Here is a 13,124-nt window from a genome sequence, read left to right on the forward strand (position 1 = left end):
TTATTCAGGCGGATAAATTACCTTCTGAGAAACAACATTAAAAGAGGATCTAGTACTATTTATAGACAGAAAGTAAGAGTCAAAGATTTCACTGACTCTGCGGTGTGTGACTAAAACATTATTACTTAATTGCCATCTGACTACAAATTTTAGGACTGACTCATTACATGCATCATACATACTGTGTGTGTGTATATCCCTTCAAATTCACTGCCTACCATGATCCTTTGTCTCAGTTTCTGTATGCAGTGAAACTGTTACTGTAGCTGCAGTCTCATGAAACAAGCAGCCCCTCTCCTTGTTTTATCAGGCTCCAGCTTGAATGAATCTCCATCCTCTCCACTGCTGGTAGTTTTCTGGATTGTCACTGGTGTCTTTACTCGTCTCTCCAAAGCACTGGCCTCATCCTGACCTTTCAGATCACCTGGGATTAGATCTGCCTATTGTCTCGAGTCAAAACTAAACATGGAGAGGCAACATTACATTTTTATGCTCCCAGATACCTTAAGATCTGCCTGAGCTCTCAGCAGAGCCGAAACTCGGTTAGACAAATGCACTAGCTGCAAATTACTTTCTTTATTTGAGGGTTGGCGGGTAGCTACAAACTGTAACATTGTCTGAAAAGTAAATGAAGGAAAAAAAACAAACTGTTCAAAGATGTTATTAAACTAAAAAGTTCAGAAATAGAAGTTGAATAACTTTGTTTGGATTTGTCATATTCTTCTCACTGATTATGTCAGATGTTCATTCACCCATATTAGGAGTGAGAGTGGGCAGTCAAGTGTACTGTAAGGAAACAGTCACATAAAATTACAGATTGTGTGGCGCCCTCTAGCGGCAACGACCATAAACAAGCGTTAAAGTCAGCTCTTGAATCACGGCTGAATCCATATTTTTATTAAATTAGATTTGGGACCATTTATACTGTTTTCTGTTTTAACTCATTTTTATGTTCTATATTAGAATTTTAAAATCTTTATACTGTATGCCTTCATGCTTTATTTTATTTAGAAACTTTATTAATCGCATTTTTACACGTGAAATTATTTTTCATCATTTGACCCATCCAGTTGGCATCTGTCGGAACACACGTTCACAGGATCACACACAGTGGCAGATGCCTAATACACACAGACCTGGAGTGGTGGGCAGCAAAGAGGTGGACTGACACCCCACCAGCTGTCAGTTCACCTTTCCAATCTTCGAGCAGTGAGAGCGGGGATCGAACCGCCAACCTTCTTATGTAGAGCACTTTGAATTGTCCGTTTATTGAAAATTAGAAGTTAAAGTCCTGCACATACAGATGTGTTTAATTACTTTAGACGATTAGACCTCTGATGTAGAGAGTGCATCTTTTTTTCAGACATTTTGACTTACCAAAGCAGGAGAAGCACAGTTGTTACTGATAACACTAATGATGGCTCCGTTTTATTCAGGTGTCCCAGTGAGACGTGACAGCGAGCATACAATTAAACGACATTCATTTTGTGGCTTTCTTACTGTGACCTGTCAAAATGTCACCTGCTCGGGTCAATGCAAACATCAAAACTAACAAGATAATGAACTGGTAGTCAAGTACAATCTGTCCACACACCCACATTGCCCTGAATGACACCTGTGCAAGCAATCATCCATTGTATTTCACCATAAACCTGTTTCCATCCACATGTTGTAAGCATAGTGAGAAACATTTAACTTAACACTGTAGATTCATTACAATGCTCAACACACAACGATACTTTGAAATAAACTTTAATAGATACTTACAAACAAATCTACAACGAGGAATACAAATAAAATGGAAGTTGCAAGCAAGAAAAAGTAAGGTGTGGCACAGCGTGTCCACATAAGCTGAATGCTGAATAAGGACCACGTCTGCACATTTAAAAATACTAGTTGACAGGTCTATGATATGGCATTTGACAATATGTTGGCAATCTGACCTTCTTTTATTACATTTGTGCAGCACTTTGTGGATTGTCTTTTTCCGTCAATAATTCTGAAGCAGACACGATGCCGTTCACTAACATTTTCTGTTTCCCAAACCCTTTCCTTCTCCCCCTCTTTACATGTCAAAAAACACAAACACTACATCAATGGTACTCAGCTATGTGCCACGGACCCAAGAGTATCAGATTTTCTTTCCAACGAACCGCTTCGGTTGGTCAGTTTTCATTCTCTGGCTGAATATGTGCAAACCAGTGAAATCAGCTGATGAAGAGACTCGTTGAACTTTAGAATAAAAACTCTTGGGCCCAGACAGCATGAAAACTACCACACTACGAAAAGCAGGAGTGACAGAACAGATTTTTTTTTTTTTAAAGAAGAGATGTGATTGTATTGAGAAAAAATTCCTGCAGATGCATGCTACAAATAATCACAGTGACATTATCCTTCCGTTAAAATTTCTGCTGATGATGTTCCTGTCGGATGCCTTGATGCTAAGCAGTGGGGCGCTCTTACATATCGCAGAGAAACCTGATAGTGCAGTGAGTGGTCTGAGCTGCTCTTCAGCTACCTCAGTGCATTCATCCACACTGCTCTATAGATTCACTGCGGAGTGGTCGGCGTCTCCTCTGTGTGTTCTGTGAACCACCGTTGTTCAAATTTATTATCTATTTAAAAACCTTTATTTCTAAAAAGCACCACATGGTATAATTCTCAATTTGAGAGGATGTACGGGTTCACGTGTGTGAGCTGCCACCTTGTGGGCAGATAGTGGCAGTGCACTTCAGCACACAATTTTCTTTTTGCATAACATTCAAATTTAAAAAGGCTACAAGATTTCTTAAAGAATAAACGTCTGGAAGTCACAGCAGAGATACCGACCACATATGCCACCACAAACCAGAGGAGGAGGTACACCGACATGGTGACTGTCAGGGCATCGTCTGGATCAGCATGTGCATAGTGCTCAGTGATTCCTGATTTTATAAAGTTAGAGAGAGTACAATTGCAAAGAGTCATAAAAACAGGATAAGAAACTCAAAGTCCAGCCACTGACACAGATGCATACTTGTGAAAGGCTGAGTCAGTCCTGGAGGCTTGAGCAATGTTGTCAGACGGGTTCAACCCAAGAATGATCCCAGAGAAACATGAGAAAGAGAAGAGGGTGTGCCGAGTTTGTGTTGTGACTGTCAGCCAGCGCCATCATTGGTAGAGCAGGTAATTCTTGAGAGAGACCGGCAAGGGCAGTCTATGGATTTCACTCAGTCGGTCTCTTCCTAATGCCACCCTCACCGAACGCCTACATAGGTCCATCAGAGAGAGAGGTTCAGCTGTGGGGGAGAAAAGAGAGAGGGAGAGGTGTGAATGACGGCTGAACAATGTGTAAATATCAAACCTCAACTCAACCATACATGTTACCATGAGTCAATCAGATATTCAACATTTGAGCCCCTTTGTGTTCTGAAACATTATTAGTGACAAATCTAATTCAAGAGGTTTCTCTGAAATTTATTTTGAAGTGAGGAAATAACCATTCCTAAAAGTGGCATTAACATATCTATGTACTCATGCTCAGTGTGTGTACTAGGAAATGAAATGCAGCAAATGTCTGTTCTGTAGATTACCTTAGGCTATCCTCACAGACAGTTTGTTCTCTAGTTGTGCATAAACTATCAAGAAGTTTTAGACATTTGGTGTTATTCATCTCATAATTAAAAAAATTACAGTCCTAATACAAAAACAGGGTTTCTCATAATTAAAAAAATTACAGTCCTAATACAAAAACAGGGTTTCCGTATCTTTTGGCTCGCCTTAATATCTTTTGGCTCACCTTAATTTCTTCAAGGTGAGCCAAAAAGCTCAAATACTGATAAAATGAAATCTGTGATTTAAAAAAGGAAATGTCTGATCATTTTTAAAGAAATAAATGTTCAGTGACAAAGGTGGTCAAATTAATTTCTACAGCTTTCAAAAGCATCCGGCCCTCTGACTTTTTTTGTATGTAGTAACAGTAGTAAGAATTGAAAAAAAGCATGAAGACAAACTGCCTTTAACATTGATGTACATGATCAGGGCCTCTCTGCAACCAATTCAAACTAGCTGTTAAATGTATCACTGCATCTGTAGTTCTTTTCCACAGGTCTGAACTAGGTCGGGGGATCTGAGCCGCACATTAAAATCTTAATGAGCACAGAGCACTTGGGACATATGGGTAAGTACAGCGTGTTTTGATAAGCACCTATGTTCCCTCATTCAAAACTCATGCAGATTTATGGTTATTAATCCAATTTTACATCAGTCTTAAGGGGAAGAACTAGTTTATTGTGTCTAAACATTAAGACCGCTGGACTTTTTTCAAAGTAATAATGGCTAACATCTATAATGGAGGCACAATCCACAAAAAGTAAGATTATGACAGGAAATGAAAAGATTTTCAGGTCATTCAGGGTTAGTTAAATATTAATTTATATGTTATCTGGGCTGCAAGGCAAGAATACAAATAATAATGTCATGTACTGCTTCACATAATAGCCAGAGAGTCAGCCATACTAATGCAAGTCATGCTGCTCTACAGTAACCCCGTCTGCAGTAATACGTCCTGCTTAGATAGCATGATAAGCCCTGAACTGTCACACCTGTGTTTACTGCATCGATAAATGTTGCCACTGGTTTTATAAGAGCTGTACATAACACTGATGTCGCTCATGAGAGAAGGGAGTTGCACTTACGATCAAGTCCATTTATGTACCGGATTCGTATTTCACAGTGTCCCCACACGGCGCTCACCACTGGGTACAGCTTCCTGCCCTTAAGTCCTCTGAAAGCCACCCCTAGATAATGTCCATCCACTATGTAACCCAGAGTCCCCTCATCCATGTCCAAGACGACTAAGAGGGAGTCTGGTATTATGAAGGTGTCGTCTGGCTCAAGGAAGGCTGGGTAGCTTTTTCCTGGGTGATTCTTTCCGTCATGGTAGAGCTTACTCCTGCACAGGTCCCAGCCCCAGGACTCAGCGTTGCTTCCTACCAAAGCTGTGTAGCCTACAGAGTGCAACGGGGCATCAGTTGTAGCCACCCCAACCACGGCGTGTGTGCCCCTCTGACGCATAGCCCAGCTGATCTCCCACACGTGCAGTCCCCTCGTGTAGCCAACGCGTCCCCGAATGGCGTCTGTGCTCTGCGCCACGGGGTGCCTGTGAAACACCAGCTTATTGTCATCCTTTACGAATATGTTGAGGGAGCGGTCGTCATTGTTCCATGAGTTCTGGACCTGGACGTCCAGGCTGGCAGGCGGCATGTCCAGCAGCAGATCCAGTCGAGACGGCTTGGTGTGACTCAGGGCCTGTAGCTCCAGCTTCAGAGGGCTGAACGCCGGATCCCGCATATCAATGGTTTTTATGCCGCCTGGGACTTTTTGCCCCATGCTCTGGATGGTTATAGCAGCTCCTTCCTCCTCCCCCTCCTCCTCCTTCTCCTCGTCCTCCCCGTCCTCCCCCCTCCTCAAACACAAATGGGGGGAGTTATCAGCCTTAGACTGTCTCCTCCACTGTGCTCCTGCAACCAGGTTTGTGCTCCACACTAGATGCACACAGCCAAGGTCAGACCAGGTGTTTGGAGCCTACCTGCAGAGATGAGAGGCGATGGAAGCAGATATGTTAAATTATTTTGTTTGGAGCAGGAAGTGTTACATCAGATCCTACAAGACAACAGCAATCTTGTCATCACGCCCTATGATGACAATGAATCAGTTGTAATTAAATCATACGTTTGTTGGAAATGTCACACAATGCATGTTTACATTTAAAAGGAAGTCACTCAATATTTAACTGGACTCATTTGGTCATCATAGACAACAACTCATCATCTTTAATGGATGTTAAGCGGCCTCAACAGTCGCTTCCTTCTCATGTGATGCTGAGCTTATCAAACATAAAGAAGGCAGTGTCCCATGACCTACGAAATCTGAGATGTAAACCTAAATGCGGATTAACACTGATAACATTATCATTACACAACAGCGGGAAAACAGGCTGCTGACTGTGACCTCATTTCCAAGAGCTGCTATCATTGTGTCCTACACGACCATCTGAGGTTCAACCTAAAGTCACTGTGATCAGGACTGTACTGACTTGTTTTCCCTCCCAACCAGTTCACTAGAACGCCGAGCAAACCAAGAAAGACGAGACCGACGAGTTTCTGCTGCTCAATAATCGTACACTAATTTGCCAAATTGAGATGATTGCGTGTAATGGATTGCACAGTTTACAGATAAGAGTGGGAAAGTTACGTTGTCAGGTTGAAAGGCTATAGTTGAACATGTCAACAAGTAGCTGACATCTGCTGTGCACAGACTTTTTTTTTTTTAAACACAGTAGGGTTGGGCAGTGTGAATATACCATGAGACAAAAAAAAAGGCTGGATACGTTATGAATAACATCTTTTGTCAAGGTTTGTGTAATTTATTGTTGTAGGATTGTGATGAAATATGTTTGCAGGAAGGTCGACTGAGAAAGTCATCAATAACCAGGCGTTGGCTTATCCAGAATTTAAAAGACTCTTTGTCCAGTACAAGCAGATACAAATCTATGGTTTTAACATGTACATTATGTTTAAACATCTACAGAAAGTGAAGAGTTAACAGCTATTACATACCAAACACATCTATGTGTTGTGTTGCAGAGATTCATTCTTTTAAAGTTTTTGTTTTTCTTACTGGCTTTTATTTGTGCTAACATTTTATAAACTTTATGGCCTAATTTTATTTCTGTATTATCTATTCTGCTGGATTCTATTTATTGTTGTCTATTCAGTTTTTATTTTGCACTGTGAAGCACTTTGGACTGCATGAAAGGTGCTATAATAATTAGTGAAGTTTGAGTTAAATAAAGTTTGAGTTTAAAAATGCAATGCTTAGTGTCTAGTCTGCGTTCAGGCCAACGTGAGGATGTAGAGAACAAGGTGGAGGGAGAGGAGGGATAGAGCTGCAGAGGCCCAGGGGAACCCCAAAGGAGAGACCCAGGAGCAGAGCTGGAGTTTCTTGAGACTAAATACCTGAAGTCGAGCCGGAGCCATTTACTGACAGGAGAAGGTGAGTCAGAGTTTGTTTGTTTGTTTGTTGTAGTGTTTTTTTTTAGATTAAAAAGTGGATTTATCTTCACTCTGGCTTCTCCACATGTCTGCAGCAGCAGGATGAAGGCATCTACTGCTGGTATTGTACCTGTTATCGCCCTGAGCTCCATGATACTACTTCATATTTATACAGAGACTGGACAAAAAAGGAGATTGCTTTAAGAAAAGTCAGCAGTAGGTTGGACTACCTGGAAAGTGTTGAACGTACGTACAATATGTTCCAGCTATCAACTGTACTTTACTATGACCTAGGTTAGCATAACACCGCATCTGAACTCCAATCAGAGAGCAAGTATTTCAAAAAGTGGTTTGTTGTCTTATAGACAGACCTGACAAGATATGAGTTGAGACTTTTCACAAATTGCCATCATGATGTAGCGTCCTTTTGATCTGTTTTACAATTAAACCTACTCCTACTGAATAAACAAGTTATCCTGCAGTCATATTGTAGCCACTTGGCATCACCGTTACGTGAGTTTGAAAAGTTTGCTATACATTGCTAGGACATTACGTGTACTGAACTGTAAATCTTGAACAGAGTGGTGGATGAATTCTCCTTTAAAATCTTTTATTTTTATTTTTTATTATTATTTTTTATTGAGCACTGATAGTACAGGATATGTACATAGATACAACATTCACAAAAGAACTTTGGAGCAATGCTCACATCATTATTTTGTATGAATTATTACCCCCTCCTTTAAAATCTTTACACTGTTCCTTTATGATTATTTGTTTTTAAGACAACATACATTATCCAAAAGAGAACACATTTTGACCTAAAGCTTTTCTGTTGTGCTTTAAGGCAGTTTGGATTAATTCTGTTGTTGAGTTCTGCAACTCTTTGTAGAGTTAAAGAAAAAACAACAACAACAAAGAAAAAAAAAACACTCATGATCTGACTGTGCTTGGCTTTAATTAACTGGGACAAATTAAATTTGCCTGATTACAGTTTCTCAGATGTACATTTATAGACACATTGTGTAACCAACTAAAAATAGTTACAACCAATTACCATCCAATTACTCATTTTAATACATCTGTATACCTATTAGTGATACATTCACATTAATTTAAGCATACCTGAGCCATAGATCCACAAGTTACATAAAATTAGATTCAATGATTACACAGTCAGAGAGGAGCAACATAATACCTGTGACTCATTATTTTCCATATACACAGTTTGTTAACATTAATGTCCATAAAGTGTTTACAACTCTAGATGTCTAACTGGTAAACATCCATGTTTTTATGTCCTAATCCTTTCCTAAGTGACTCACTTAGGACAAGGGCACACAAACATCAAAACTATTCAAACCTTATTTGATTAGTTGTCCTCAATTTTACGCATTACTTCTCCAGATTTTCATGATAAAGCGAGCCAGTCCCATATCTTTTTATAACATGATGCCGCCAATTTCTACCACTTATCAAGCTGCTACAACAGAAAATGCCGAAAGGCGTCCTGACAGAGAAAACTCTTTTTCTGATGTGCGTACACGATTATAATTAACTGCATTTGGTCAAGAGATAAAGAAACAGGTGAATGTAATAAAATCAACGGGTGATTTAGCGCTATGTTTTTCATTTAATCATGTTGGCTTATAGTGGATAATAAACATGAAAAGCAGCACTGAGCAGCACTAAAGTAGATCCCAGGCCCTTACATGTTACTCAGCTAGTATTCCCACAATATCCAAAAATAGTAGAAAAAGAAAGAAAAAAAAAAAAAAAAAAAAAAAAAAAAAGAAGCAAGAGGGGAAAAACTCCAGCCATTTCTTATTATATGGTTGTCTAGTCAGAGGGCAACAGGAAAAGCAGTAATAAAACGTCTGGCTTAAAGAAATAAAAAAGGTCCTGTCGTGTTTGAGGGAGACACTGCTGGACCACAGCTCCTTTGAGGCAGGAACTGTTTCAGGAACGCAGGAACTTGACAATAAAAGCCTGATGAATACCTGCTGTGATTTACCTCACCGCCTCCATTACAACAGACCACAGCTGTGATGGAGGCTTACCGTGGAGCCTGAATGTAACAGTTAAACAACATCTTACATTCAATAGGACTACTTAAGGTCAGGTCATTCTTTTGTAGTTAAAACTCCAGCTGATTTGATACCCAACCCTCCAAATTAAGGATCGATAACCCCAAAGACATAGTGACTTTTTGTGGCCGCAGGTGTGACTACTTCTGCTCTTTGGTTGTCGTGCTTCTGCCCGTGTTGCAGCAAGGCTGAAGAGAGCATTGTGTAATGTGGAAAAACTGTGTGCTGCTGGGAAGGCCACTCTAATTGAATTGTAGACAAGAGTTCATTGAGAAGTGCTTTGGCTCTTCTTCTAATGCAAGTAAACAACCATTTAAATGGGTCATGTCTCTTCAGTGATTGGAAAACAGGAGGGAAGAAAAAGCAAGCAGCGGGTGGCCAGCATCTGAATGTAAACAATCTCTTTTTCAATGCCTGTCCAGCATTCAGGGAGAGTGAAACATGTTAATTTGCACACTCTTTGAGCCCAGCGTTTATCATCCCCTCTCCCCCTCGTGGCAAAAGGCCACCGCGCAACATACACAAGTAAATCAAAACTACCAGAACAATAATAAAAGTAAAAAAAAAGAAGGTCTTCCTACATTTACTGTGGGCTTCAAAACAAACATAGCCATTAGTAGTATAAAACGGTGGCTTGTGGAGGAGGGATATATTTGAGCTGGATCCTGGCCTGAACTGGTTGGGGTTCCTGGGCCCCTGGGTTGGTTTGGAGCTTATTAAAATGCAGAAGAGGAAAGGCTCGCTGGATTTGCTGAGCCAAAGAAACACTTGTCTCTATTGTAAGGCCCAATTTAGACCGGGCCCACCTGAACTTAAGCCCTAGCCTGTTTGTTGACCTGCTGAGTACATACAGCTCAAGGTTTTACCAAAGACAAAGTAATCCATTGTACCGATACAAAGATTGGATGTGTCGTGCAGCAAAGTGTTGACGATTATTACATTTAGTCATTTAGCAGGCGCTTTTATCCAAATCCACTATAACATTATGACTTTTCTACGCGCTGTGATGAAATTACTACTTACAGGAGGGTTAGTTGACTTTTCTTATTAGGGACTAAAGCTAATGTAGTTTTGCCTTCATTCATCATTGCTTTTTATTTGTTAAACTCATTTGGAGGGTCTTGTTGGTGGTGCTATTGATATTTGGTTTCATAAAATAGTTGGACAAAGTTAAAAATCACTTCTCAGTACACTTCCAACGAGGATAAACCAAATATTAGAAACATTTCTCAGTGTAATGAAGGCAACACACGTCAATAGCATGACTGACTAGCCTCAATAATGAGCAGTGAAGTTGAAGCAGCACCTTTTCTTTTTAGAAGCAGTTAAAACAAATACGTAACTTATTGGAACTCATACGGAAGTAAGCTCCACGCTCGGTTGCGTTAGTTTCAGATAAACACACCTAATGAAGTGAGTGTGTGTGTGTGTGTGTGTGTGTGTAGGCCACAGTAGCTCGTCGTGCTAGCTATTGTAAAAGCAGCCTAATCTGAACAGAAGCTCTCGTGGGCCGTTTCTGGCTCAAACGGACGGTCCACGCGCGGCGACCACAGACACAGCTGGTAACGGGGTGGCAGCGCGTGAACCGAACGTTAACGGTTAGTTTTGGAACGTCGGTTGTGTTTACCTGAAGGTCGGCCGTTAGTTACACAACAGGCTCAGACCGTGTTAGCATGAACAGCAGTTTAAAAAAACATAAAACATGGCTAATGTGAATGAGCAGCGGGTAATTAAACACACACTAAACTAAACAACTCATTACGGTTTCTGAACCGGACCTGTTTGGGAAGTGAGCCCTCTCTTTGTGGGTGTTTGTTTTCGCTGTGAGATAATGTTAATGTGATGAAACCGAAACAAGCGCAGCTTCGACAGCCACCGTATGAGCAGAAAACAGGAGGACAGGATGGAAAAGCACACAACAAAACAGACCTCTGGAAGTTGTGAAACAGAAGAAAGGACGAGTGGACCCCGGGAGAGGCTTTAGTCTTCACCTACTCCATCGTAGTTTTTCCCGTTTCCTTGTCGTCTTACCTTTTAGCATTTCAGGCTGGACATGAATTAGGGGAAATGATGATGGCTGCTCTCTAACATCTCTCGCGTCACGTGGTAAAATGCTCCCAGCTGCTATGAGAGATTAGGACCTCCCTACCGACGGGCTGCAGCCCGGGGAAGCTGGTTTCACGTTGGTGCTGCAGTTTATGCGGATACATGCTATGTTTTCACTTTTATTCATGAAACATGTGCAATGTTGCACACGTCTTAGATTAATTTACTATATATTCACTTTAAACATTTACATGTTTACTGCTGACATAGCTTCAATTCTTATTCTGCAGATAATCTAATCTAAATTATTATTATTACATTTTTTCTTGTAAAGACTTAGGTCACATAAAACTTTCTTAGTAAAACGCCTCCTTCACACTATAAATCATAACTTTTGTGTCTTATTTCTTCTGATTAGCTGTTTTGTCAAAAAACAACATTTTTTAACAAATAATTTTTATAATAAGTGATTTTATTATTCTAAAATCCCTTGTGGCAGCTGTGGTTGTACTACTACTACTACTACTACTACCAATAATAATAATGATAATAATAATAATAATATTGATAACAACAAAACATATTTTTCAATATAAATATATGATATTAAAATATCAGATGGTTATTTAAAAACGAGTGTAAGAAAATATAAAATCAAAAATATAAAAAAAACTACACATGCCTGATGAGGAGATGGGTAAAATCTATATATCTTATATATATATATCTATATTTGTGTTTGTTGTGTGTGTGCGTGTAGTTAAATGTCAAATATATGGTTGTAGCTACATGAAAGTATCTAATAATATAAATATCACATACTTTTAAAAATATCATCAGATACGATCATTACGTATAGGTATGGTAAAATCCTACTTCATATCTATTGTGGTCCTTGTTGCAATCAAAATATTTATTGATTGTAATTTGTTCATTTTGACTGAAATTAAACATCTTTACTGAAAATGGAAAATGTCCAGCCTCCAGCCTCTTTCCAGTATAAAACTTACTTCCAATGCATTACCAGCACAGGATCATTTTAATGTGTAATCCAAACTGCAGACTACACTGGATAGCCCACTACCACTGTCCATTCACATCTTTGTTAGTTTGACAGGATGACAACACATACATACATTTATAGTGAAACTATTAAAAAAAACCCTCCTGATTTGGGCATATACCTTGTCTATCGGTTTACATGCTTAGAGAGTGTTTGTTGTTTTTACAGTGGCTATGACAACAAATCAAAAGGATATTTTGTTTTTGTTGTGTACTTGTTTGTCCTAAGGGCATGCATGTGATGTGCGATGGTGAAAGGAGTAACCATAATTGATAACTCACACCCCAGTCTGTCCACACATACACACACACACACACACACACTTTATATGACTGAGCATGACATCATTGACAGCGCCACCAGTGAGCCATGATTGTTAACACTGAAACACTGGAGCACTTTGTTGTTCAGCCTGACCTTCAGGCCATTCAGTCCCTCAGAGAATCATATTAAGACTAGTGGGGATCCTAAACATCGCTCAGTGCTGCTCAGTAAGCCACAATCACACTCCAGTGACTGACACACTGACCTCTGGGGAATGTCAAGTGTGGTGACAGAGGGGCGATTTGGACTGGCAAGGATGGTGCACCTTGTAGCCTACATGTGCTGGACAGCTGATGCAATCATTTTTAATCTCTCAGGCAAACATCTTGAATAACAGGAGCTTCCTTTGCAACACCAAGGTCCATTCATAAAGGAAGTGGAAACAAGCACGGTCATTTTTTCCATAATAGTGACCCCAGTGAATAATTACCAACTCCTATTGCGTGTCATTTTGTGTACCAGACAAAGCCTGCTCAGAATTTCCTCTGAATCTGCAGTCCTGTGTGAGTCACAGTATTACACGTGCTCCAAATTTCACCTGAGTGTTGGGAAATACTAGGACACTGTTGC

The 13,124-nt window shown here is 40.0% G+C and overlaps 1 protein-coding gene across 2 annotated transcripts; it reads right to left on the reverse strand.

Annotated features, from left to right (window-relative positions):
- Nucleotides 1-1,734: 1,734 nt before the first annotated feature.
- Nucleotides 1,735-11,295, reverse strand: spsb1 (splA/ryanodine receptor domain and SOCS box containing 1). 2 transcript variants are annotated; one of them, XM_010740903.3, is made up of 3 exons: nt 11,153-11,295; nt 4,677-5,569; nt 1,735-3,278 (listed from the first exon to the last, which is right to left on the reverse strand). In XM_010740903.3, exons 2-3 carry the CDS (start codon nt 5,368-5,370, stop codon nt 3,151-3,153), a joined length of 822 nt encoding a protein of 273 aa, XP_010739205.1. In that variant the 5' UTR covers nt 5,371-5,569; nt 11,153-11,295; the 3' UTR covers nt 1,735-3,150. The 2 variants fall into 2 exon arrangements, with proteins under 2 accessions (XP_010739205.1, XP_010739196.1); XM_010740894.3 differs by having other exon boundaries at nt 11,051-11,268.
- Nucleotides 11,296-13,124: the final 1,829 nt, after the last annotated feature.

This window comes from Larimichthys crocea, chromosome XV, assembly GCF_000972845.2.
Source record: "Larimichthys crocea isolate SSNF chromosome XV, L_crocea_2.0, whole genome shotgun sequence".
NCBI classification, from domain to species: Eukaryota; Metazoa; Chordata; class Actinopteri; family Sciaenidae; genus Larimichthys; species Larimichthys crocea.

Coding starts and splice junctions, on each gene's coding strand:
- spsb1 (XM_010740903.3), bottom strand. CDS start 5,370: ATGGGGCAAAAAGTCCCAGGCGGCATAAAAACCATTGATATGCGGGAT. Junction 3,279..4,676: donor GTACATAAATGGACTTGATC/GTAAGTGCAACT, acceptor TCTCCCCCACAG/CTGAACCTCTCTCTCTGATG.